We start from the raw sequence: 24,862 nt of genomic DNA, 5'->3' as shown, positions 1-24,862 counted from the left end.
ATTTTGGAAACCCATATTTTGGTATCTTAGAAATCTACTTCAATCAGTATCCATATGCTTCACATTGAATTGGATCACTAAGTTGTAAATTCCATGCATAACTTGTATTTATGATATGAATGCTTGTGCGACTAACCTTGATAAGCTAGGTGCACCCATGGTCAAGCTAGGTTCATCATCAAGAAGGCAACACAATGATGTATCAAGAAAAGGAGAAAAGGCTCCTATTCTTAACTCTAGCTTTTATCTGTGTGATTAAATATAGACTTGAAACCATGTAAGATGGTTGTCAAGTATATGTGGGTGCCTACACAAAGAGAAAGGCTACAATAAAGATTGTGATCACTCCTTCAATGGATCAAGTTGAGTGCTCGATAATGAATGTATAAATCATATTTGGAGATAGTAGCAAGGGTGGTAACAACTGAATCTCAAGTGCACATTATTTTCAAATCTTATCTCTTTTGTGACTTGTGTAGCCACTAAGGGAAAAGAAGCACTTGAGGATATACATCAGTTGTTGATTATGAAATAAAGGTCCAATTGGAAGATAAATGAATATTATCATATGGTCAACAATCCAAAATTATGTGATGTATTCTCTCTCTAGTTAATTTGGATTTGATTCTTCTATATTAGACACTCACCATAATATGGATTAAGTGAGCCCTTTAGACTACATTGAATAACCATGCATATTATCCATGTCATTCAAAATATATTGTGCATGAGGGCTTAAGGGAAATTTAGTCCATATTATGAGGTTTCTCTATTTTAGCAACTAGCTTGCCTCCTCCATATAAAGGGTTGCTAAATAAGAAACTAATGCTTGTGCTACTAATGCCATCTCTTGTGTTGAGTTTATCCATAGAAAATCTATGTTAAGAAATGGTGCTTATTATTAAATTGGATAAATCACAAGCTCAAAAGATACTATTCAACTAAAGTAAGATTAAGTTGATAAGAGGCCAAGGTATGAAAATTTCCACTCCTTCAGTTGTTTTAGTATTCTACCCTTAGTAGGATGTACCATAGTATAGGCTAAATTCCTTGCAATCTAAAATGTTCAATAGTGCATATAACTTTGACATCAACTATATGTGTGCACTAATTTAAAGGAATTTAGTCTATCCTTTTGGGTTTCAAGAATGATGATTTATTTGCCATCCACATATAAGGATAATCATTTGTGAAACCCTCCCTTGTGTATTTAATGCTCTCTTTTCTAAGTGTTTCAACAAGGTCCTTCCAAGTGCTTTTAAGATGGATTCAAAATCTACAAATATAAGAGTCTTGGTTCTGTCAATCATTGAGTTTCAATTGACCTCATATCAAGTATGATCGAATCAAGAAAAGACGAATGAAGTTCAAGATCACTTGGTTGGATGAAATCATAAAGAGAAAAGAAATCATAGTGAATCAAGAAGAAAGTTGAACTATCCTGTAATCCAAATAATGAAGAAGTAGTGACATAATCATATAATATCCTTCATTATGAGGTTTGAGGTTCATATTAGCATGCTTTACCCTTCAGAATTTCAATTGATATACTTTAAGTTATTAAACTTTCAATTTGTTTAATTTTCATCATCTATGTAAAGCATGTTGTGTTAAACCAAGATATAGTGCAAACATCTCCTTCGTATTGTTGATGTGCATAAGTGTACTTTGTGTACTCTTACATGCACAAATTGAGGGAGAGTTTAGCCTATATCCTGTGAAACTAATAATTTCTTTCAAGTTCATGTTGTGTAGTCTCACACCTTGGAGAACATCAAATGAGGATGAGTGGTTCCATAGAAATGAAAATGAGTTTCTCTTGAACCTATCAAGAAAATGAGTTTCTCTTGATCGTTTGAAGAGGATAAGTTTCTTTTTAAAATGTCAAGCCTATCAAAAGCTAAGATGGAAATTCATGATTATAATGGAGACCATGTGGTGTGGAACAAAGGTGTGTCACTCCATGAACTATTGTATTACATTTGTGTATCCAGGCTCTTACATGCTAGTGTGTGCATATATATGCAATATCTTAAGTCACATCATAAGGTTGCACTTGTGGTGACGATTAAAGAATCTCTAGATATTTGATTAACACCTCTTGTGGTGATATCATAAGTTAGTCTTAAGTCATCTTAGTGAGGTATGAGTCAAACATGCTAACTTCTCAAGAATCTTGGCTTAAAATATTACATATCATGTCTATTAGTATACCTTTTGATTATGAGTAATTCCTTCAATTGGTACAATTTCACATTTTTCATACTTTATTTGTACCAAGGTTCAAATTGTAGAACTTAATCCCCTGGCCTCACAAGTACAAGTGCATAAGCTAAACAAGTATTCATCACTTGTATGCACACATTTAGGGGCAGAATGGTCTATAATTTGAATTTTTGAGACTAACTTCATTTCCAAGTCTATTATGTGTGTAGTCTCAAATTAGAAAGGATTTTTTGGGCAAAGACAATCGCTTCCACTGCAAATTTGATGGGTATCAAAGATTCTTTGCTCCAATAAATTTGTATAATCCATACTTGTGCAATTTTCATTTTGCCTCTTGTTGTGATAAGAAAATGCTAGGTGACATCTAGACTCCAGGTATCAAGCTTCACCTTCGATTTAGTATGACAATCTTCATTTAATATCTTGGACCTATGTCGCAATTATGCCAACAAGAGCTTGCAAATGAATTCTAAATCCAACACAAGTCTGGAAACCCCTTGAAAAGGTAAAATGCAAAGGTACATCACTTATGACACTTATCCATTACCTTTGTGCCATCTAAGAATCCTTTTTATGATAGTGTGTTCACATCTCGCTTAATCATAATTTCTACCATTTATATTCTTTGTATCCTTTTTGGAGATTTATGACAAAGGTGGAGAAATTTTGCATTAAAGCTTACCTTTAGTCTTATGTAACTAAGTGTTAGAAGACTTTTAAGAAGGGGAGATATAATTAACAAAAAGGGGGAATCATAAGAAAAACATAAGATGTAGAAAGTTGATAATTGCATTCTATGTCATTAGCATCACGTTTATTTTATGACACACTGCACCCCATGAATAGTATGATATAAGTTGTCTCCATACCTTGATCCAAATATGTGCTTTTGGCATTTGAGTACAAAAGTGTTATTTTCTGAAATGCACATATTTAGGGGGAGGAAACTATATCATAGGATTCAAAATCTTATTTATCAAATCTTATGTAAGCTTTAAATGTGTTGTCATCAATCACCAAAAAGGGAGAGATTGAAAGTGCATTCATCCCTTTTGTGAGTTTTGGTGATTTGGATAACAACACATTTAAAGGTCTAACGAGTTTGCTAAGTGTTGAACAGGAAATTCAGTATGATGAACATACTTGAATAGTGTATAATGACAGTGAACAAAGGTTCAACACAAGGTTAAATAACCAGTGAGACAATGTAAATGGATATAATATGGTCTCTATATTGGTTTGAATATATGGACAATACCTTAGAAATCACTACATACATATGATCAGAATAGAGGATGAAGTGATTAAGAGGATTGGTCAAACCAAAGTGAATAAGATATGAGGAATCGTGAATTGGCTTGACCATATTACTATCAGTCCATATATGCCTCTATGAGAATCAAACTAGAGCTTGATTGATCTTAATAGTTATATCTAGAAGACATTCAAGCAAGGTTCACAATATTGAAGAAATGATTCTCTCAATGGATGCTCAATATGATGTGACTCAAGAATGGCTTGATAGGGTGAAGATAGCAAGGAAAGGGCTTCGAGGAACTAAGCAAAGGTGAAGGCCAAGCGACGGCTTGTGAACCGAGGTACCATGGCTAAGGTGAAGAAGAGAGTACTTGCACTAGGTCAATGAACTAATAAGCTATGAAGAGTTATAACATGTTGAGGCATCAGTAAGGAGACTTGAAGCCATGATTTGAACTCATATATGGTGAAATGGTACGAGTCACATGGTTTGAGTTGTGTTTACTTCAAAAGGTGAGACAAAGATGTTTGTGATCCTTATGAAGCAACGCCATGGAGAAATCACACATGAGACACCAATGACTCAAGGAGTTTACTTAATTATTTTTATTTAACTTGAGTATAGGATTCGACGTACTATAAAGGGGGATCCAAAAAGAAGGTTGGTGTTTGCCAAAGCTCAAGCCTCTATATTCAAAAGCTATTTTTGAAAACCCAAAATCTCTTGAACGTTCTATGGTTGATCGTGGTTAGGTTTGAGAAACTGAGAGTGTTCTTGTTGAAAAGCAACTGAACTTCTTCAGTTGTAGTTGAGCTTTTCAGCTGAACTAAACTTCAGCTGAGTTGAGCTTCTTCATCTGCAGTTGAGCTCTTCAGCTGAACTAAACTTCAGCTGAGTTGAGCTTCTTTAGCTGCAGTTAAGCTTTTTCAGCTGAGCTGAACTTCAGCTGAGTTGAGCTTTTTCAACTACAGTTGAGCTTTCTCAACTCCAGCTGAACTTCAACTTCAACTGTGAACCTCTCTGACCATACACCAGTGGAACTTGCCTCCGGGCAGTTGAACTAGGGTTTTCTCCCCTGAACTCTCTGATCAAGACCAGTTGAACTGGTTTTTCGGGGCAGTTTAACTGGTCTCTAACCCCTCTAACCTCTGACCAACAGTCTGCCAGTCAGACTGGCGAACAGGTCGACAGAGTCGTTAGGGGCGGTTCAACCGGTTTGGTCAACTTGGCCAGACTGCATAGCAGTCTGAGTCTGCCAGTCAGACTGGCAGACAGGCTCACAGGTCTGCCAAAGAGGTTCAACCGGTTTTCAAAAGAGGTTCAACCGGTTTTGGTCAACTTGACCAGTCTGCGCAGCAGTCTGCCAATCAGACAGTCTGTGTAACACCCTGATTTTGGGGGTATAAAATTTCTTTCTAATTATCACCCAAAATCATGTGTTACTCTTCTTTTTCTCACTCTAGGCTTTCTCTCTCTAGATTCTTTCTCCCTTTTTCCTTTTTGATTAGAAATAGCTTAAACTAGTGGAGGTTAATTATTTATTTTTGTCAAAACCTTATGAGTCATGACATGTTGCATCATGCTAAGCTTAAAATATTCTTTGAAGTGTTGCACAAGTTTGAATTTATTTGAATTTGAAACCTAGTTTGAATTTGGATTTGAAAACCCTATAGAAAAAGAAATACAAAAGGAATTAGAAAATCCAGGGAAAAAGAAAAAGAGAAAGCAGCCCAGCCGCCCCAAGTCGGCCCAGCCAGGCCGCGCGCCCGCGCCGCCTGACTTGCGGACCCCGCCTGTCAGCGGCAGTTCTCCCTCGCGCGCACCCTCCCTCCCTCGCTCGTTGCGCAGTGGGGCCGATCTGTCGGCGCCATTTTCCTTCGCCCGTTCGCTCCCTCTCTCTCTCTCTCTCTCTCTCTCTCTCTCTGTCTCACGGGCCCGGATCGCCAGTCATCGAGCCATTGCCCCGCGCCCCCCTTTCTTCTCTCTCTGCGCCGTGGGCCTACCTTGTCAGTTCCGCCCCTCCGCGCTCGTCGTGGACTGGCGCGTGCGCACTCGCGCACGTCGTCGGATTTCTCGGCCACGACGCCTGCCGACTCACCCAGCACCCTTCTTAGAGCCCGCTAGTGCCCTGCGCACACCCCTCGCCTCATTTCGCTCAACTTCACCCTCTCTCGCACTCTGCCCACGCCGTCAGCCACTGCCGGAGACCCACACCCGTGTTCCTGGCCATCTAGCTCACCGGAGACCGCTCCAAGCCTCCCCGAGCTCCGCCTCGAGGTGAGACACCCGTCCCCGTGCCCAATTTCCCCTATTGCGCCCTGTGTTCAGCCAATTTCATCTTCGCCGGTGCTCGGCCGCGGTGGTCCACCGTGCTCGCGTGGTGGTCAGCCGAATTAGCCCGGTTTAGTTCACCGGAGCAGGTCCATGTGTCACCCTTGCCTCTGCTGAAGTTAGCCAAGGCCTTAGCTCGCCTTAAGTCCCCTCCCCGTGGCCGGAATGGCTCACCGGAGTTACTCCGGCCCGCCCGAGGCTTTCTCACCACCGTTCTCCCCTCTCTACCCGTGGATTTGTGGCCTCTTCCCCGCCATTGAGTTCATCGTGGCACCCTCTTCCTCTCTGCCCAACTCCGGCGACCCTGGAGCCAACCTAGCTTGCGCCAGCCTCAACTCCGGCGACTTCACCGCCACGGAGAGGAGCGGCGCCGCCCGCAGCCAATCAACCACCTCGGTCTGATCCCCTTCGTCCAGTTCAGATCGAACGGCTCAGATCACAGATAACGCTTCGCACTCACGCACCCTGGCGCCCTGGCCCGCCTGTCAGCACCCAAACCCCCTGGTGCTGGGCCCACTCGGTCAGCGCGCTCTCCCCCTCTATCGCTGACACTCCCTGGCCCGCTTGTTAGCGCTCGTCCGCTCGCGCGCGCGCGCCCTCGGCCGCAGATCTAATCTCGGCCGTCGGTTTCTGATCTAACGGTTAGATTCACCCGATACCCCTTCGCGCGGTAGTTTTCTTAAAGAGACCCTCGGTTTATTGGAAATCAACCCGCCGTCCCTGTTTTCGCGTGCAGGCCCCTGTAATCTTGCAGAGTTAGCCCTGGACTTTTAAATATTCATAGAATTAGCCCTAATTTCATATTTTTAATTCCCAAACTTGTTTATTTCATAACTTTTGCATATGAACTCCAAATTTAGTGATTCAAATTGCAAAATGTCCATAGAATTATTCTCTGTTGAAATAAAATGGTTTCACTTACTGTCTGCACATTCTAATTTTTATGATTGAATATGAACTAATTTAGATGTAGTTTTATTTATTTAATAAAATAAATAAAAGGAGAACCTTATAGATTTAATCATGTTTAAACTTGTGAGATTAATGATAGGTATTACATAAGTTCATCTCTGTTCTAAATTTTAGGTCACAATAAAATAAGTTAAACTATGTTTATGTACTTGTAAGTAACACTTAGGGGAAATAGTAATCTATTTTCAAATAAAGTTAATGTATGTTATAGTTTATGTATACTTTGAATTCATTATCCCTTATGTAGTATTGTGTCTTTTTAAGATGTGTTCCAATGTTTGTACATGTTTGGTGTGATGTTCATTTGTACTTTCCAAATGTATTGAATGCATGCTCGCTTTATTTAGACAACGAGCAGTCCGAGGTTCCTGAGTGTGTTGTTGGAGACCTCCCTGAGCAGCAACCTGGTGAAGGCAAGTGTCCTCTGACCTATTATGTCCTACATACTTTATGATTCATTGTCCCGCATTACTTTATGAAACCTAAGGATTGACTAGTCTGTATTCACTTATCCTTGTTTACCTTTTTGGGTTATCATGGTTAGCATGTTGCTATTGCCTTAACTTAATCAATGAACATGATGTGAACATTTATGATACGATACTGCTATCCTGATTATGTGGATGATCTTGTGATACCTTAGGGGCTCAGCCCTTTTTCCTGAGTACCTCCCCGTAAGGACCTGTTCGTGGAGTGACCACCCGGGATAACAGTACAACCATGAGGGTGGAATGGGACGCCCTTAGCTGATTAATTAGATGAACCTGGGGGTTGTAGTTGGCTTTGCCGGAGGGCCGTCAATGGGGGCCGGGGTGTAGTGCTCGCTCTGCCAAGGTTGGGGTGCAGAGGTTCTTTCGATTTGGTTTTGTTAGTCACCCACCTTGGAGAGGTGTACTGCGTTTGTACGACTGGCGAAACCTAACGAGCAGCTATGCACCAGGGGAGTCTTTGTAAAGGCTACGTAGTGTATCCCTGGCCATTCACCTTGGTAGTGAAGATTGGGTCTGTACAACCTAGGCTGGAAAGGGATCACGACTTGTGGGTAAAGTGTACAACCTCTGCATAGTGTTAAAAACTGGTACATCAGCCGAGCTCATGGTTAAGAGCAGCCTTGGGATCCTCTTTGATTAGAAGAACTTTGGATACTTTTATGATGATGGTTAATAATGATGTTATAAAATCTGATCTCTGGTATTTCCTCTTTTGAGGAGGTACTTCTGGGTAAAAACTGGGTTTATTACTAAAACTTGGCTCTACTAATAGTAATAAATACTTGACCAACTAAAAGCAACTGCTTGACCTCAACTCCATATACAGCTAGACCGCTTTAGCCAGACAGGACATTTGCTGAGTACGTTGATGTGTACTCACCCTTGCTTTACACACCACCCCCACCCCAGGTTGTCCCCAGTGTACTCAGTGCTCAGGAGGTGATGCTGGCAACATGGATGACTTCGAGGAGTTCCAGGAATATGACGAGTTCTAGTTCTTTCTTAGTGGCAAACCCCCAGTCAGCTGCGTGTGTAGGCTTAGCTTCTACGTTTCGTATTTCCGCACTTTGATAGTTATGTTAAAGACAATGGTTATGTAATAGACTCTGTGGATGTCTTGGACATCTTGATGTAATCAAGTACCTTTCCGCTATTTATTTCAAGCATCGTGTGATGATGTCCAATTATGTAATCGTTGTGTACGTGAGTTTCTAATCCTGGCACGTATATGGTTCGCATTCGGTTTGCCTTCCAAAACCGGGTGTGACAGTCTGCTAGGCCTGCCAGGGGTGGTTCAATTGGTTTTAGACCGGGTTTTGGCTCAAACGACTAGGTTTGAAGCCCCACCTATATATACTCACTCCTACCTCTCTCCCCATACAAGGGAGCACGATTTGAACTCCATTTCCAACCTAAGAAACACCTCCCACTCTCTCACACACATCTCTTGTCTCTCCCATTTCAAATCTTTAGGAGAGAAATCTTTGAGTGAGCTTGAGAGCTGCAATTTTTGTGCTTCATCTCTAAATCCTTCTTGCTCTTCTTCATTCAGGCTTTGGTACTACATCGAGTTCTTTGTGGATTCATTACTCTTGGAGCTTCTAGCTCCTAGACGACTAGGTGTCTCTTGTGAGTCTCCAAATCTTGTGGAAGACCACAAGAAAGTTTGCATTACCCGCTTGTTTGAGCAAAGATTAGTGTGTGGGCTTGACCTTTGTGGTCGACGAAGGGAGGATTAGGGTTGAAAGAGACCCGGCTCTTTGTGGGCGCCTCAACAAGGAAGTAGGGCACCTTTTGTGGTGTGACCGAACCTCGGGATAAATCTTGTGTCTCTTGTGTTCTTGTTTATTGTGTTTGTTCGTGTTCTTCGTTCTCTCACCCTTCCGTGGAATATTTGTTTATATCTTTTTGGTGTGTGGATCTTGAGAAGTGCCCTTCTCAGATCTACTACTTTGAACCCTGTGGATCAACTAGAACATCTCATTTCCAAAGTTAACTAGGTGAATTTCGAGATCAATTCAGTTTATATCTCATTCTTTAGTTGAGCTCGTGCAAACCGGCTGAACCGGTTTTGACACCGGCTGAACTAGTTTTACCCAATTCGTTTCTCGTTTTTGTTGAAAAAGTTTTAACTTGCCTATTCACCACCCTCTAGGCAACTTTCAATTTTATACCCGCGAGCATAAATGGGTAACCTGACAGGTAGAATTTTTTTATGGGTATGGGTATGGAATGGTACTACCCGACGGGTATGTACCCGTTGCCATCCCTACTCACGATTTTACTACAAATCACAGGCCGACCGATCCAACTACAGATGAAGTGTCCACAAGCACAACCTGAAGGTGTGGCCCATTTACAAGATGGGGTCATGAAAAACACATCTAGGTGAGCCTACTACCAATTGCACAACTGAAATATGCAGCCGGTTATACACATCATCGGAGTAAGGGGAAATAACACAAAGACGCTAGGATAGATCATGAAAATTAAGGCATTGTGCGGTTGTGTCAGGTCAAAAATAACACCATACACTAAGCACTTAGCTGGTTCCTGCTGAATTGTGAGTTGATTTGCTAGAGAAGGAAACACCAGACAGAGTAATCCCTTGGATTGGCACATTAACACGAGTTAATATAGGTGGGCTTATTGACCATCCACACAGGGATTGCTGCCATGGCGACTGCTATGTGTTGTTGGCTAGGTAGAGCCCCTCCTTGGTCAGCTCCAGCTCTGGCTTCTCTAGAAAAAATAGCTCACTCCTTATATCCAGGAAGAGCCATGAGAAGAGCACCCTGTTTGGTTGGAAACACAAATTTTTGTTTAGCTTCTCTCGCAATGTGGGCCCGGTGGAGAGGAAAACAAGGGAGAGGAGCCAATAGAAGCCACGTTTTCTAACTTCTGGTTCCTTCTGGTTTTTGGAGGAGCTCCTCCCCTTTTAAGGAGGAGCCCATCAAAGAGCTCTCCCTTTAGTAGATTTCTTCAAGGAGCCGTTGGAGGAGCCCTTAAAGGAGCTCTACCAAAGGGGGCCTTAGCCACCAAGACCAAAAGCAAACTTTGAAACCTCGATTTGGGAACCAGTAAAGGACATCTAGCATTGATAGTTAATAGCCTCAGTTTGTAACCTTGGTAACTTTTGCCCAAAAAAATTAAGCCAGTAGGCGTAATATATGTATACACTTGTAATTAGATGAGATTCGAACAGAGAAAGATAGCTTTAAGTTAGGGGAAACAACTAATATGCAACTAAACCTTATGGGTAAGCATGCAAGCGAGGTTCCTAGTCTGTTAGATTAAGATCCAATTGTGGACATATCGTGGTTTGTTAGGGAGTTTTCTATAAATCTACACGAGCTGATGGTGGAAGGATTTAAGTGTTAAATGTGATATATGGTTGGATCATAATCTAACGGACAAGGTACATCGCTTGCACGTTTGCACATAAGATCTGATTGTATATTAGTTGTTGCCTAAGTTAGGGTTTGAGTGTTTGTTTTTTTTTCACAGCATGAAGAGATGGGCATGAAACAAGAGGCATATGTATCATGTATGAAGCAAAGGTGTGGTGTTGAGGGGGAGGGAGAAAGAAATATAGGGGCTAGTTTGGGAGACAAAAAACTGGAGAGGATTGGAGGGTCTAAATTCCCCTCCATATACAATTTTGAATAAGGAAGGGATTTTAGCCCCTCCAATTCCCTCCGGTATTTGGACTCCTAAACAAGTCCTAGAAGCGAATCCCACCGAAGGAGGTGGCTGCTGTGTTGAGTCGCCGCAGGAACTGGAAGTGCTAGACGTCGTTGAAGACCTGCGGGTGGTAGCCTGTCTTGTCACTTGTCAGGGCACTGGGTGACTCGCTAGTGGCTGGCAGCGAAGGCTCGTCGTGGCAGGGTTTGGCAGACGTGTTCGCGCGGGCGGCCTGCGTGATGGCGGGTGACAACCTCAAGATACGCGGGCAGAGCACCGGAGAGACAGGGCCGTTCCTGACTTTTCAGCCTAGTACATAATTATACATATATTATCAAATATTTAACGTATAAAAATTATTATACGCTATTTTGAACTTTATAAGATAACAAATGTAAAATATAGCCAAAAACACTTACTTGTTATCTGATATTATTAAAAATATCTTCTAACATTTTGTGATACAAAGTCATCGCTTATATCATTGAGATCAATCTCATCCAACAACTTTTTTCGATATATAGAATCGTCAAACCATTTAACATCTCTTGAGCTATTGTTGACCAAAAATAGTTTACAAAAATATTTCAATTTTAAAAAGCTTCTCTCTGCCGAAGCAACCATCATATGTATAGTTTATAATACTTTCTATATATCAAAATAGAATTTGTTTTGCTTCTTTAGTGGATTCATCATCATCAATATAAACATAAAAACTTAGTTTTTATGGGCTCCTCCTACACTTATACACCATTTGAAACAAACACTTAGAAAATTGTTTTGCCAAACGAATTATAAAACGACTCTATCTCCTTAAGAAAAGCTAAGGAGCCAAAAAAAAAGTCATAGTCAAAGCTATTTTTAAAGAACCGGAGCCTTAGGGGGGCTTGATTGCTCTCAATAGAGATTAAGAGCGCGATAGTAGAAGTGAATCTATCTGGCGAAAACTGTTTGGTAAATAGTGGGAAGTGGTTCTCGAGTGGTTGGAGAATATAGAGCAGGTTGGAAGTGGTGGGAAGCAGATTTTTTTGGCTCTCACTCTCTAGTACAAATGGAGACTAGATTCACTGCGCTCTCACCATGTAGCAGTTCACTTTTTTTACCGTTTAAGGGCTCGTTTGGCAGAGCTCCGCTCCATAATTCTCTAACTCTGAGAGTTGATTCTCTAATAGAGTGATTCTAAATGATTCTCTAGCACAAGTGAATCTCTTTGACGAAAACCGTTTGACAAATAGTTCGTAAAGTGAATCTTTTTGTGAAGTGAATCTATATGTGAAGTGATTTTTGAGAGCAGGGAGAAGTGGTTTTTTAGCTCTCATCCTCTAGTCTAGTCTAGTATATAAATAGAGATTAGATTCATCCCGCTCCTGCTATGGAGCAGTTTTTTAGTGTTTCGCTGCACGGAAGTGACTCTGCTAGCCCCTAATCATATGAGAGTGATTTTGAGTGTGCCAAACGCCCCCTATTGAAATTCCCACGCGCCCGTCGTTTGCCACCTTCCCCACCAGCACCAAGCGGCGAGAGCGGGACGGGGCAGAGCAAGAGCTAGGGATAACCCTCGCCCACCATGGCGACGCCCGGCGAGCAGCAGGCACCGGCTGCGGCGGAGTAGGTCGTGTCCGTCGAGATGCCTGCACCCGACGGGTGGACCAAGAAGGTACGGTGGGGTGATGACGACATGCTGCCTGCCTGCTTCTCTACTCGCTCGACCGAGCTGCCTCGCTTGCGTCGAATTCGGGGGCTCCCGGCCTCCGGGGAGTGGAATTCCGGGCCCCGGACGCTAATTCCCGCCGAATTCTAGGGTTCCCGCGGTGCCAGTCTGGCAGTTCTGAGTTTGGGGCTCTAGGGTTTGCGAGGCTGCTCCGGCCGACCGCCGCGATTCGTGGCCCCGTGAGGTTCCGGAGCTCGATTTGAGCTTGGAGTATGTGCGTCCCGAGTTCGGCCACGAGTGTTGGAGCTCTCTGCTCCGGCTGGGTAGGTCCGTAGGTGTGGTTTGTGAGCTACGGACCCCGTGCCCGGTTCGTACGGTGAAGATTCGTAACTGGGGCGATCGATTGGGAATTTGGGATTAGGGGTATCTAGAGATTGTCCGGGGTCGACGTGAGCCGGGGGGTGATTCGTAAATCTGGCCGCCAAGTGTCGTTGTTCACTTGCTTTGTTTGCTCGCTGTGCTGTGTTTGCTGATTGCACGGAGTGCCGAGTGTTTTGCTATTTTTGAGTTGGGGTCTTGCTTAGGGGTGGTAGGGTTTAGCCCATCGGTTTCCAAAATTCGATCTTAGCCATTTTGTTGATTGGCTTGGAATTTTAGTGCTTTTGTTTAGACTGAAATGCTTCAGTTTACTATTCGTACCCAAGCTTATTACTTCAGATTTAGGCAGTTGATTCTGCTTCGGTAGTTGTGTGCTTGTAGTGAGGCTGGAATGGGGAATCTCGTGCAGCTTGGAGCTATGGCAATCACTGCTAATAGGAGCTTTAGCTTAGCCATTTTGAGTTGGATGTTGTTTTCTTTATGATATATGTTACATTACAGGTTCCAGTGTTTTCTTATGTTTGGGCTTGAAATGCTTCATCTATTACTTTAGATTAGTGGTTGATGTTACTTGAGTAGCAGTATGTTTTCTTTATGACAGGTTACAGGTTCTAGTGTTTTCTTCCGTTTGGGCTTGAAATGCTTCATCTATTACTTTAGATTAGTGGTTGATGTTACTTGAATGACAGTGTGTTTGCAGTGAAGGTGGAATGGGGAATCCCGTGCAGCTCAGAGCTTTGGCAATCAGCCAGTCATTGTTGCTAGAATCTTTAGCCCCTGATTTCTAATTGGATGCTCAATTGTTAATTATTAGATGGTGGGTTAGTTTCCAGTGCTTTATTTTGTTCTGACTTCTAATGCTTCAGCAACTACATGGGATCCCAGCCTCCCAGGGTTTAACATTACTTTAACAGTAGTGTGTACGGGTAGAGAAGCTGGAATCGAAAATGTTCTGCAGCTTCAAGCTGTTGATTTACTGGTAATAGGGGTCTGTCCTACTCATTTCCAGTTTGATGTTGATTATTAGATGATATGTGCTTAGTGAATCTGGTTATATCTTGGTCAATTAGTTTGGTTTTAGTTTCATTTTACTCTGATTAGAGCCAGTATTGCTACAACAAGTGGGTCTTGAGCTGAATCATACAAGAAATGGAAGGTTGATGCAACAGAACAGGGTGCTGCCACACTGATATGGGCTCCTAGCAAGTGTTTGGAGAGTTTGAAAATGATCCATCTGCTCAGATGGAGTGTCACATGAATACCCACCTGAAAATCTAAAAAAATTCAAGCTTTGAGTTTAGGGTTCTGCTATTTGTTCATTATCAGATGTATTTATGGTTGTTTCTTTCCGTATCCTTTTTCAACTCGATGCAATAGTGCCAAACAACCTTATTGGCCTAGGAATCACTTGTTCTTTGTAGTCTAACATGGTTTTTTATTCGTAGCTGGAGACTGATGGTGCTTCATAGGATTTACTGTCGGTGTTTTGCATTATTGGTTGTTGGGATGCACTTTTCATGCTATTGATGGCTGCAATATCTAGTTTATCTATTGGAGGGAAGCATTGAATAGCTCAAGCAGTTTATATTGTCTGTCGTCATGATCTGTTTCAGTTTTTAGCTAGGCGAAACTGAACTTCGAATGCTAGATAAAGTTCAACATTGGAATCATCTAAACAGAGGTTTGGAGCTGGAAATAATTCTTGCGGATCATACCTTTATTGTCTTAAGTTACCACATTAATTTGACTGTTTAAGGTGACGTTCTAGTTTTTTTGTTTGTTACCTACTTTTTGTGATTCGGTTATTAATTGCCTGCATGTCTGTTGGCCACATAGCAACTGGACATGTGGTGTTGCTAAATCATCCGCTAGGTTGGCTCTTGTTGTGTCAATTTTTTGTTGTTTTCAAACCGAGGGATAGTGTTTCTTAATTTAAAAAATATGATCAAGTATGTTGCATTATATTGTGCGCATTTCCATTTTTGTTGGTTTTGCAGTTCTCTGTCATGTTCCGTAAAATATTGTTTCCATATATATAATATGTTCAAAATGAACTACAATATTTGTTGATGGCAATGTACCTGAAGTGGGTACAATTTTGTTACCATCCTTTGAAGTTTGTGATAAGGGTTTGAAAAAATTATAACCCTCCTTTGGACTTTGATAAGGCATTCAGATTCTCCATTATATGGCCCTCAATTTATTTTTGCTGATAACCTTCTAGTAAACTTATTTTTACTCTAAAAGATGTATCACTTCTATTCAGCTGTGAGATAACTGGTTTTTCCTGTTCATTTCTGTAACTACTGTGAAAATTAAGCTGCTAATAATGGGACGTTTGTCTGGTGACACATTAGTACCAATCTTCAAGAACAAAGGAGATGTTCAAAGTTGTACTAATTACCGTGGAATTAAGCTCATGAGCCATACAATGAAGCTATGGGAGAGAGTCATTGAACACCGCCTGCGAAAGATGACGAGCGTGACCCAAAATCAGTTTGGTTTCATGCCCGGGAGATCAACTATGGAGGCCATTTTCTTACTAAGACAACTTATGGAGAGATTCAGAGAACAAAAGAAAGACCTGCATATGGTCTTCATAGACTTGGAGAAGGCTTATGACAAAGTACCTAGGAGTGTAATGTGGTGGGCCTTGGAAAAACACAAAGTAGCAACAAAGTACATTAATCTTATTAAAGATATGTACACTAATGTTGTGACAAGTGTCCGAACAAGTGATGGAGACACCGATGACTTTCCAATTAACATAGGACTACATCAAGGGTCGGCTGTGAGCCCTTATCTTTTCGCTTTGGTGATAGATGAGGTCACAAGGGACATACAAGGAGTTTTACCGTGGTGTATGCTTTTTGCCGATGATGTGGTACTTATTGAGGAGAGTAGGAGTGGTGTTTCTCAAAAGTTGGAATTGTGGAGGCAGACGCTGGAAGCAAAAGGTTTTAGGCTTAGTAGGTCTAAAACAGAGTATATGAAGTGTGATTTCAGTGCCATGGGGTATGAGGATGGCGATGTTAGTCTTGATGGGCAAGTGGTACCCAAGAAAGACACTTTTCGTTACTTAGGATCAATGCTTCAAAAGGAGGGAGACATCGATGAGGATGTCAGTCATAGAATTAAAGCCGGATGGTTGAAGTGGCGACAAGCTGCGGGTGCCTTATGCGACCACCGGGTGCCACACAAACTAAAAGGCAAATTCTACAGGACAGCAATCCGGCCGGCTATGTTGTATGGAGCAGAATGTTGGCCCACTAAAAGACGACATGTCCAACAACTAAGTGTGGCAGAGATGCGTATGTTGCGCTGGATATGTGGCCACACAAGGAGAGATCGAGTCCGGAATGATGATATACGAGAGAGAGTAGGAGTGGCGCCAATTGAGGAGAAGCTTATGCAACATCGCTTGAGATGGTTTGGACATATCCAACGAAGACCTGAAGAGGCACCAGTGCATATCGGAATAATTAGGCGTCCCGAAAATGTGAAGAGAGGTAGAGGTCGACCAACTTTGACGTGGACAGAGGCTGTGAAGAGAGACCTGAAGGAGTGGAATATTGACAAAGAGCTCGCCGCAGATAGGAAGGGGTGGAAGTGTGCAATTCACGTGCCAGAACCCTGATTGATAGTTTCGCTTTTCCTCCTTAATCGTTTGACCTTTTCTTGTGTCCATTTTAGATCTTGCTGGTCCTTGTGGGTTTTATCTCTTTTATGTGTTTCCCCGTTTCGTTGTTTTCGGTTCTCCTTTGCCTTTGTTTCCCTTTTCTGTTCTTTGGGGGTTGAGCTCTGAGGTTTTCATACGGGGTTTCATCTCTAGCCTACCCCAACGTGCTTGGGACAAAAAGGCTTTGTTGTTGTTGTTGTTGTTGTAAACAGTAAGGGAAACCCCCTACTGTGGTATATATTAATAAATATATAAAAAAGGAGATACACTGTACAGAAAAGAAGAAACAAAAGCTGCTGGCGAAAACTGATTTCAGAGAGTCTGCAGCCGATTATCTCTGCTAACTTAGCAGTCCCATAAGTTTCACATTAATATTCATTTGTAATCGCTGTTTTTTTTTCTTGCTGAACTTGAGTGGATTGAAATTGGTTTCTGGCTAATTATGTATCCGAATTCCCATTACTGTAGCTATTCTTTTTTGCCACATTTGAGTCACATTGACTGCACTGCAAAATAATCTAACTACTTGTTAGGATCACTAACATCTGAAATGCCTCCTTTTTAGACTATGTTGTGCCTCCTTTCAAGTTCTATTCCTGTGAGAGCAGTAGCTAGTACTTGGCACAGTTAGCATACTTCCAGTCTAGTTCATGTGAGAGGAAGACTGCACTGATTATGGTGGTGAAAGCCAAGAGTTGTATCTATGTAACAGTGCAACATTCTAGTTCTTCTTTGTTGATTGTGATGCATACTTAGCAGTAAATTGGCAAGTATGGATTCCACTGTCTCCAACCACATCTTTTACTGTCCCACCTGTGTCCTAGCTGTTCTGCTTCGCAATATTCACATCAGTATAGTTTTCCCACTTGGTGTTACTGACTACCTGGTGGTGGAGCCAGCAGTTCTCTCAATTTGTGGTGCCTCTGCTTTTCAATATGTAATCCTCTGGATGATAGATGAGCACCCAAACATTAGATGGTACCGAGGCTAGTACTGTTCCACAAAGCATTATTTTCCTGGTAGCATGTTCATGTGTTTCCTTAATTTTTTCCTGATATTTCAAAGGAATGCTTCTCTTTTTCTTTTTGCACGGCATTGCAAAGAGCTGTTACTAGACACTCATTTCTTTCATTAGTGAATGTATGTTTTATGGGGACATCTGATTGCATGAACTAATATTCCTTCTTTTTCAATGTTACAGTTTACTCCCCAGAGAGGGGGAAGATCCGAGATTGTTTTTGTTTCGCCAACTGGCGAGGAAATTAAGAACAAGAGGCAACTAAGCCAATACCTAAAGGCACACCCTGGAGGCCCTGCTGCTTCAGATTTTGATTGGGGAACTGGTAGATACCTTTGACTACCACTCCTTGTTATTTCTTCAAATCTCTGGCTCTAATAGAAATGTGGATGGCTTTAGAAATTTTGTCTTCTCCATCTAAAATGCTTTGCAAACAGGTGATACCCCAAGGCGTTCTGCTCGCATTAGCGAGAAAGTCAAGGTTTTTGATAGCCCAGAGGGCGAGAAGATCCCGAAACGCAGCAGGAACTCCAGTGGTAGGAAGGGTAGGCAGGGAAAGAAGGAAGCCCCTGAAACTGAAGAAGCCAAAGATGCTGAAACCGGCCAGGACGCCCCAAGTGAAGATGGCACAAAGGAGACTGACGTGGAGATGAAGCCTGCTGAAGAGGCGAAGGAAGCTCCTACTGAAACTGATGACGCTGAGAAGGCTGCAGACAAGGCGGACGATACTCCTGCTCCGGCGCCAATGGAAGAAGATGAGAAAGAAACTGAGAAACCAGCTGAAGCTGTTGTAGCTCCTCTTGCGCAATCGGAGGAGAAGAAAGAAGATGCCAAGCCAGATGAGCCTGAAGCTGTGGCTCCAGCTCCAGTAAGCAACCCAACTGAGAACTCAGCCCCTGCTCCTGCCGAGCCTGCTGCTGTTCCTGCCCCAGTGCCTGAGACCGAATCAGTTGCCGAGCCTGCTGCTGTTCTCGCCCCAGCGCCTGAAACCAAACCAGATGCCAAGCCTGCTGCTGTTCCTGCCCCAGCGCCTGAAAACAAACCAGATGCCGAGCCTGCTGCTGCTGCTGCTCCAGTGCCTGACACCAAATCAGTTGCTGAGCCTGCTGCTGCTCCAGCGCCTGACACCAAATCAGTTGCTGAACCTGCTGCTGCTGCTCCAGTGCCCGAGACCAAACTAGTTGCTGAATCTGCTGCTGATGCTGTTGCTGCTCCGGCGCCTGAAACCAAATCAGATGCCGAGCCTGCTGCTGCTCCAGTGCCCGAGACCAAACCAGTTGCTGAATCTGCTGCTGATGCTGTTGCTGCTCCAGCGCCTGAAACCAAATCAGATGCCGAGCCTGCTGCTGCCGCTGATCCAGCACCTGAAATCAAATCAGATGCTGCCGCCGCTGATCCAGCACCCGGGACCAAGGCAGATGCTGCCGCCACTGATGCCGCGCCTGGAGCCGAGCCAGACGCCGCTCCACTAGAGAACACCGCTGCCGACAAAGGCGGAAGCGAGGAGAGCAGCCAGCCCGTGAACAACGTGAACAACGGGCACTCAACGTGAAGTGCATCTGAGGCCGGAACGGAACACCCCTTCCAGCACCGTGTATCTCATGTAGGAACAAACATTTGCATTCGCATTGTAATCTGATGGATCGGTAAGCATGTTGATTAGTCAGTCTGACGCTGCTGGGTGACATGTTGGTAATTAGGCTCTGCATTTGAGCTCTTTTTTTTTGTATGGCTGCTGTCGCCGCCGTACATGTATCCTGTATCCACCACCATCATCATCCCCTTGGACTATTGGTTGTGTTGTACCTAACTGCGTAAGCATATTATTATCAATGTTAGGCCATGTATACTCCGCTCTAATGTTTGTATTTTGTGAAATTTGGATAACCAGCTGAATGTTGTTTATCATCATCTCCAGTGTCTATGAGAAAATAGTAAGAGTGCCTGGCTGGGTATGTATAAAAAAAATGCGTTTTATTTTACTGCATGTGAAAATGAAATCGACCAGAGGCTAGAGCTGGGTAGGCGTCGCGGCCGGGCTGGGCACCGGCGGCGAGCGGCAGACGGGGCACGTCGGGCGCAGCCTCAGCCAGCGGTCGACGCACAGCTGGTGGAAGGCGTGCGCGCACTCGGGCAGCACGCGGAGCACGTCCCCGCTGGCGTACTCGCCCAGGCACACCGCGCAGCACGTCGTCGTCCCGGTGGCGGCGGTCGTCGTCGCAGTCTTCCTCTCCGCTTTCTCCTCGCCGTACACCACCTCGGGCAGCGCCTTGAGCGCGGCCTCGTCTAGCCCCGCCTCGACGTCCGCGCCCACGTCCACGGCGGTGCCCTCCTCCTCCCGCCGCGCGCGCGCTGCCGCCGTCGCGGGCGCGGCGCTGCGGACGCACGTCCGCAGCAGGAAGGCCACGGCGACGATGGCCATGGCGCTGACGACGCCGAAGGCGACCTCCACCTCCAGCTCCACCATCCCTTCGGCTGGCCGGCCGGCGCCCCTGCGTTTGTCAGTGCCTGCGACGACGAGCTACGTGGACCGGACCGGATCGGAGGCGCTAGCTGCTGGGCTGCTGTTCCATTGCAACCACCAGCTGAGCCGCCAACCTACTCGATCGAGCTGCTAGGTCGACGCAATTGAGCTGATGAGCTTCTCTTAGTTTCAGCTGGTGCAGCGTTGCTTGTTCGAGCTGGCGACTGGTCGGGGTTCCATGGCGAAAGGTCATGAAGCGCCTAGCCAACCCAAGGTGTCCGGCGCGCAAGTAGGCGGGTGATGTGATGCGAGGTGGCGGCGACAGACCTAGACGACGACGACGACCATTATACGAGTCTGACTTTTTCATGCGTGATAGTAACGTTGAATTGAAGTGAGAACGACTCCAGTTGTTGTGTTCTGGACAGCTTTGATGAATCTTCAAATGGTCGGTGGAGGCTTCGTTTGGCTGTACGTCGCACGACGGGTCATCGCATGTGGGCTGCTGGACTGTTCAAATATCTCGTTGCGTTTTTTCATGTACTAGTAGCAGCATTGTGTAGATTTAGGGCCCCTTGGCAGGGCTCTGGCTTCTCTAAAAACGGCTTTGGCTCTGGCTCACGAGGTGAAGCCACTTCTTTAGATGAGCCAAAGCCATTCTGAAAAATCATTTGGCAAAATGGCTTATAGGTTGTTTTTCAGAAAGACCCTTGTATAGTTTTTCTGAAAAATCTCTCCTGTACGTGGCTAGGGATTGAGGGCAGGACCAAAAAAATAATTTGGACTGGTGGGAGGGCTATTGTGCAAAAATGACGTGAGCTGAAGCCGGGTGAGCCACTTTTTTTGGCTCATGCCCTCTAGTTTATTTTGGAAAAGCACTTCACTGGTGAAGCCATTTGAAAAAGAGGTGTTTGGCACAACTTTTGCCTGAGCCAGAGCCGAAGCTGAAAAATAAGCCTTACCAAAGGGGCCCTTACAATTAATTTAACCGTTCGAATAATTATCTACTCCTTCCTACTCTACGCAAGCTATCTACAGGCTACAGCAACGAAAAGAAAAAAAGAACGGTGGCCTAAGAAAATGGTCGCTACAAACAAACCTTCGACGAACATATTTTCAGCTTTTTTGTTGGGGGTTTGAAGTTTTCCGCGGGATTAAATGGAAAGGGTGACCGCCATGTTATGCTCTAAGACCAGAGATTCCAAGGTGATTTAGGCGCTGCATATAGCTTAAATAAGTTAAGGGACAAACAAACAACATATATTATCAGTGGATTATATAATCTAGATACCTAGATTATGATAATCCATAAGCAGATCATTAGATGCTTATGTAATCTATAAGTTAGATTATATAATTCTGGAAGAAAACAGACAGGGCCGACAGGGCCTTACGCCACATGTTTGCCCTTACACAAGATAAAGAGAGAGAGAGAGAAAAATACATCTGAAATGACCACCTGTAGCTGCTAAGACGCCGACACTAATGACTAATCCTCTGAACACGGGCACTCTCCAGGAAAACGTAGCCGCAATACTGCAAGGCTTGGTCGCTCGCTTCCTGCAAATGGCTAGAGCAGTCCGATGACAATCAGCTCCTGCTCTCAGTAGTCTGTGCTGAAGTTAGAGAGGCCGAGGATGTCGTCGACGCTGCGAGGTCCCTGGTGCACTGCGACACGAACGGCTTCAGCTGCAATCGCCCACACATGGCATCCGGTTCATGGCGAGGACTGGACCTCAACCTCGTCCTTAGCCAACGTAACAGGTTGTGATGCTGTCTAAACTCTGAAGTCGTGAAAGTGTGAAGTGTGGACCAGAAAAAAAGGGGCCAGTTACCTTGAAATGAGTCATTGTCAGGAACTGCGAACCTTGGCAGCTTTTCATCGACAACCACGTATCCGCCTGGAAAAGAATGCGGACTTGCTCACTAGCGCCGATAAGAAAGGGTTGGATGGACCGAGGTTATGGTATTAGAATCTTCTGGTGATTATAGTATGGAAGTGAATGAAGATATTGACTCGATAATTTAGAGCGGCGAATGGCTTCTTCCAGGAGCTCTACAGCTACCAATTGTAGTGGGTACAAGGAAAAGATAATAACATGTATACAACCATACACCACATATGCAGCAGGCAGGGCGTATCCTGTGCAATCACTCATTTCGATACAAGTGTGCAATCAAACCATCGAGAACGGGAAGAGGTTAATGCAAAAATAACTAGCAGGTTTTAGGTGCAATCGAACCGTCAACAGTTTCATAGGAAACAGGTTGGGCCTTGTTCCTTTCATCCCAAAACCATGAGGATTGAGGGGGCATTTGGATGGATTTTGATTAGCAGTGGATTTATTACCCCTCAATTCATATGGATTTAAAATAAAACAAACATGCCCTAAGACGTGAAACCATGTGGATTGGATGGTATTAAGTCGGTTTAAATCCATAACAAGTCAAAATCCATCCCAACACCCACCCAATCCACTCCAATCCACATGAGGGCTTGTTCGTTTCACCATTGAACCATGTGAATTGAGTGATATTGAGTCAGTTTAAATCCATAACAAGTCAAAATCCATCCAAACCCATTCACATAGCATTAGAATAACCGAACTAACACCTAAAACGAAAATAACCGAACATGCCCTTAAATGTAAAATAGCTAGCAGGTTTTAGATGCAATCAACCAAACTGATTGATTGCACAGGATATTTCACCCCTATACTGATCTACGTGTCAAAGGACAGGAGACAGCTAACCTGGTGTAGGCGAATAAAGAACGGGCTTAAAAATATTACGTGGTGTAACTACAAACACCGGAGGAGGTTTTGCTAACATTTCCCCAATACTAGTGGACACCATGACTGAACCGGCTTAGTAGAATTTTGACTGACGCCATTTTCGGCGGTTGGCTGGTACCGTGGTACGACGATCGCCTGTCCTGCAGGGCAAGGCCGGAACAGCTAGACCTAGACCACTGGATGGCGAAACGCTTACCTTTGCGCGTGTGGAACCCGGTGGGCTTGCAGTTCTTGCCCTTGTAGTAGTCCCGCGGCGCCCGCTTGGAGGAGAGGATGTCGAGCGAGGACGGCCGCTTCTGCCGCATAGCCCGCCCCAGCGACCCCAGCGTCAGCCCCAGAGGCATCGTCCGACGCCGCGGCGAGCGAACGAGGAAAACGCCTAAGCCTTCCTCGTAGGTTCCTGCACAGCCGGGGGAGACCGGATCAGCGCGTGGCGGCGGAGTTCGGCTGCGGGGGCGCGAGGAGAAGGGGAGGGGACGTACCGGACAACTTTTTTTTTCTGTATTTTAGATCTTTTTGTGTTTTTTCTAACTATGTTTTATTTCAAAAAATGGATCCTTACCTCTCTGTCGTCATCATTGGCGTCTAGTTTCTATGTGTCGGTGCCAATTTTTTTGGCGTGCATGTCAGATTAAGGGTTACGGTGGAACTGACGTGACGTGTACATCGACGTCGTAGATCTCGGCGCCAAGTCAACCGTCAGTTTTTGTACTCATTTCTATTTTTCGAAATGAGAGACATCAACCTAAATTGTAGGATGTCTACACGTGATAAACCTGCTAAACAAAGGTAAGCATTGTATTAAAACATATTTTGTGAGTATATTATATTTGTGATTGTTATAGATCTTATCGAAATTTAAGGGTCCTTTGACCGAACTGCCTTCGACCCGCTGCCTTTGCCAACTGGTGTTCTAATGCCTATGTACTTTTGTAGTGATCCTTGCAAGGTTGACAAGTCTGAGGATCATGACACCTATCGACAGAGGTATTGGATGTGTGCTAACTATACATTTGAGTCAATGATTGTTCAGCGCCGAATGAATTTAACGGTGAGAATAGTCTTTTAATATGTTAACAATTTGAAAACTCGAAGTGGTGCATGTTTTCTTTGCCTACTAATTATTGCATGTTTTATAGACTCCTCCACCGCTTTGTGATTTTGAGCAGTGGATTGACACAGAAATCTCACAGAAAGACAAGAAGTGGTTGGAGAATCTTAAAAAGTGGGATGCAAAGGACAAATAGAGGATGAAGAAAAGACGAGAGGAGCTTGCTGTCGAACAACAATGGAAAGACGAGCAGGAAATGAGGCGTGTTGCTGAATGCAGGGAAGAGAAGGAGAAGAAGCTTGAGCGTGCACGTCGTGCAAAGGAAGCAATGGAGAAGAACCCTGATGCATTTCGCAAGGGCAAATGGCCCCGTTGCACTCAGCAGTCTAGGTGCTTATTTGATATTATGTAGTAATGAACTTCTTATTCTATATTATTTAATGTCGAACAATGTTATTTGGTAATGAACTACTTTAAAATTGATGAAGACGACTTAAAAAAGCAATTGGTGAACAATTATGGATTTAAATTGGACTTTAAAAGCAATTGTTGAAGACGACTTAAAGCAATTGATAAAGAAAATCAACACGCTTAAAGCAATTGATACAGAAGAGTTCTCTAGTAGTGCTCCCACATTCCAAATTGTGTGGACTCTTCTCCATAATATCCTCTCATTGTTGTTGTCTGTTGTGGCTGCGGTGGAGACGTTGGAGGACCAACATTCTTGTTGTGACAAGGGCAACAACAATATGGATCTGAGCATACCTGCACCTGTGAACCACCTCCATTGTTGTTATTTCTTTCTTCCTCGTCATTTATGTTGCTTACTTCTCTCTTTAGATCAAATATCCTATTCTGTAGGTA

At 43.8% G+C, this 24,862-nt stretch overlaps 2 protein-coding genes across 2 annotated transcripts; one reads left to right on the top strand and one right to left on the bottom strand.

Annotated features, from left to right (window-relative positions):
* Window positions 1-12,473: 12,473 nt before the first annotated feature.
* mbd106 (methyl binding domain 106) lies at window positions 12,474-19,531 on the top strand. Its single transcript, NM_001111705.1, has 3 exons — window positions 12,474-12,619; window positions 17,872-18,013; window positions 18,126-19,531. Exons 1-3 carry the CDS (start codon window positions 12,590-12,592, stop codon window positions 19,238-19,240), a joined length of 1,287 nt encoding a protein of 428 aa, NP_001105175.1. The 5' UTR covers window positions 12,474-12,589; the 3' UTR covers window positions 19,241-19,531.
* A 1,954-nt stretch (window positions 19,532-21,485) lies between these two features.
* Window positions 21,486-23,467, bottom strand: LOC100278182 (Mitochondrial ribosomal protein L27). Its single transcript, NM_001151541.2, has 4 exons — window positions 23,430-23,467; window positions 23,144-23,347; window positions 21,988-22,053; window positions 21,486-21,820 (listed from the first exon to the last, which is right to left on the bottom strand). Exons 2-4 carry the CDS (start codon window positions 23,289-23,291, stop codon window positions 21,756-21,758), a joined length of 279 nt encoding a protein of 92 aa, NP_001145013.1. The 5' UTR covers window positions 23,292-23,347; window positions 23,430-23,467; the 3' UTR covers window positions 21,486-21,755.
* Between the last annotated feature and the right edge of the window lie 1,395 nt (window positions 23,468-24,862).

Source organism: Zea mays, chromosome 1 (assembly GCF_902167145.1).
Source record: "Zea mays cultivar B73 chromosome 1, Zm-B73-REFERENCE-NAM-5.0, whole genome shotgun sequence".
Lineage (NCBI taxonomy): Eukaryota > Viridiplantae > Streptophyta > Magnoliopsida > Poales > Poaceae > Zea > Zea mays.
This window is presented reverse-complemented; position numbering and strand designations above follow the sequence as displayed.

Excerpts from the sequence above, each read along its gene's own strand:
- mbd106 (NM_001111705.1), top strand. The coding sequence starts at position 12,590 with ATGCCTGCACCCGACGGGTGGACCAAGAAG. Across the intron at positions 12,620-17,871 it reads CCGACGGGTGGACCAAGAAG|TTTACTCCCCAGAGAGGGGG; the intron begins GTACGGTGGGGT and ends TCAATGTTACAG. Across the intron at positions 18,014-18,125 it reads AGATTTTGATTGGGGAACTG|GTGATACCCCAAGGCGTTCT; the intron begins GTAGATACCTTT and ends CTTTGCAAACAG.
- LOC100278182 (NM_001151541.2), bottom strand. The coding sequence starts at position 23,291 with ATGCCTCTGGGGCTGACGCTGGGGTCGCTGGGGCGGGCTATGCGGCAG. Across the intron at positions 22,054-23,143 it reads CGGGTTCCACACGCGCAAAG|GCGGATACGTGGTTGTCGAT; the intron begins GTAAGCGTTTCG and ends ATTCTTTTCCAG. Across the intron at positions 21,821-21,987 it reads TGACAATGACTCATTTCAAG|TGCACCAGGGACCTCGCAGC; the intron begins GTAACTGGCCCC and ends TTCGTGTCGCAG.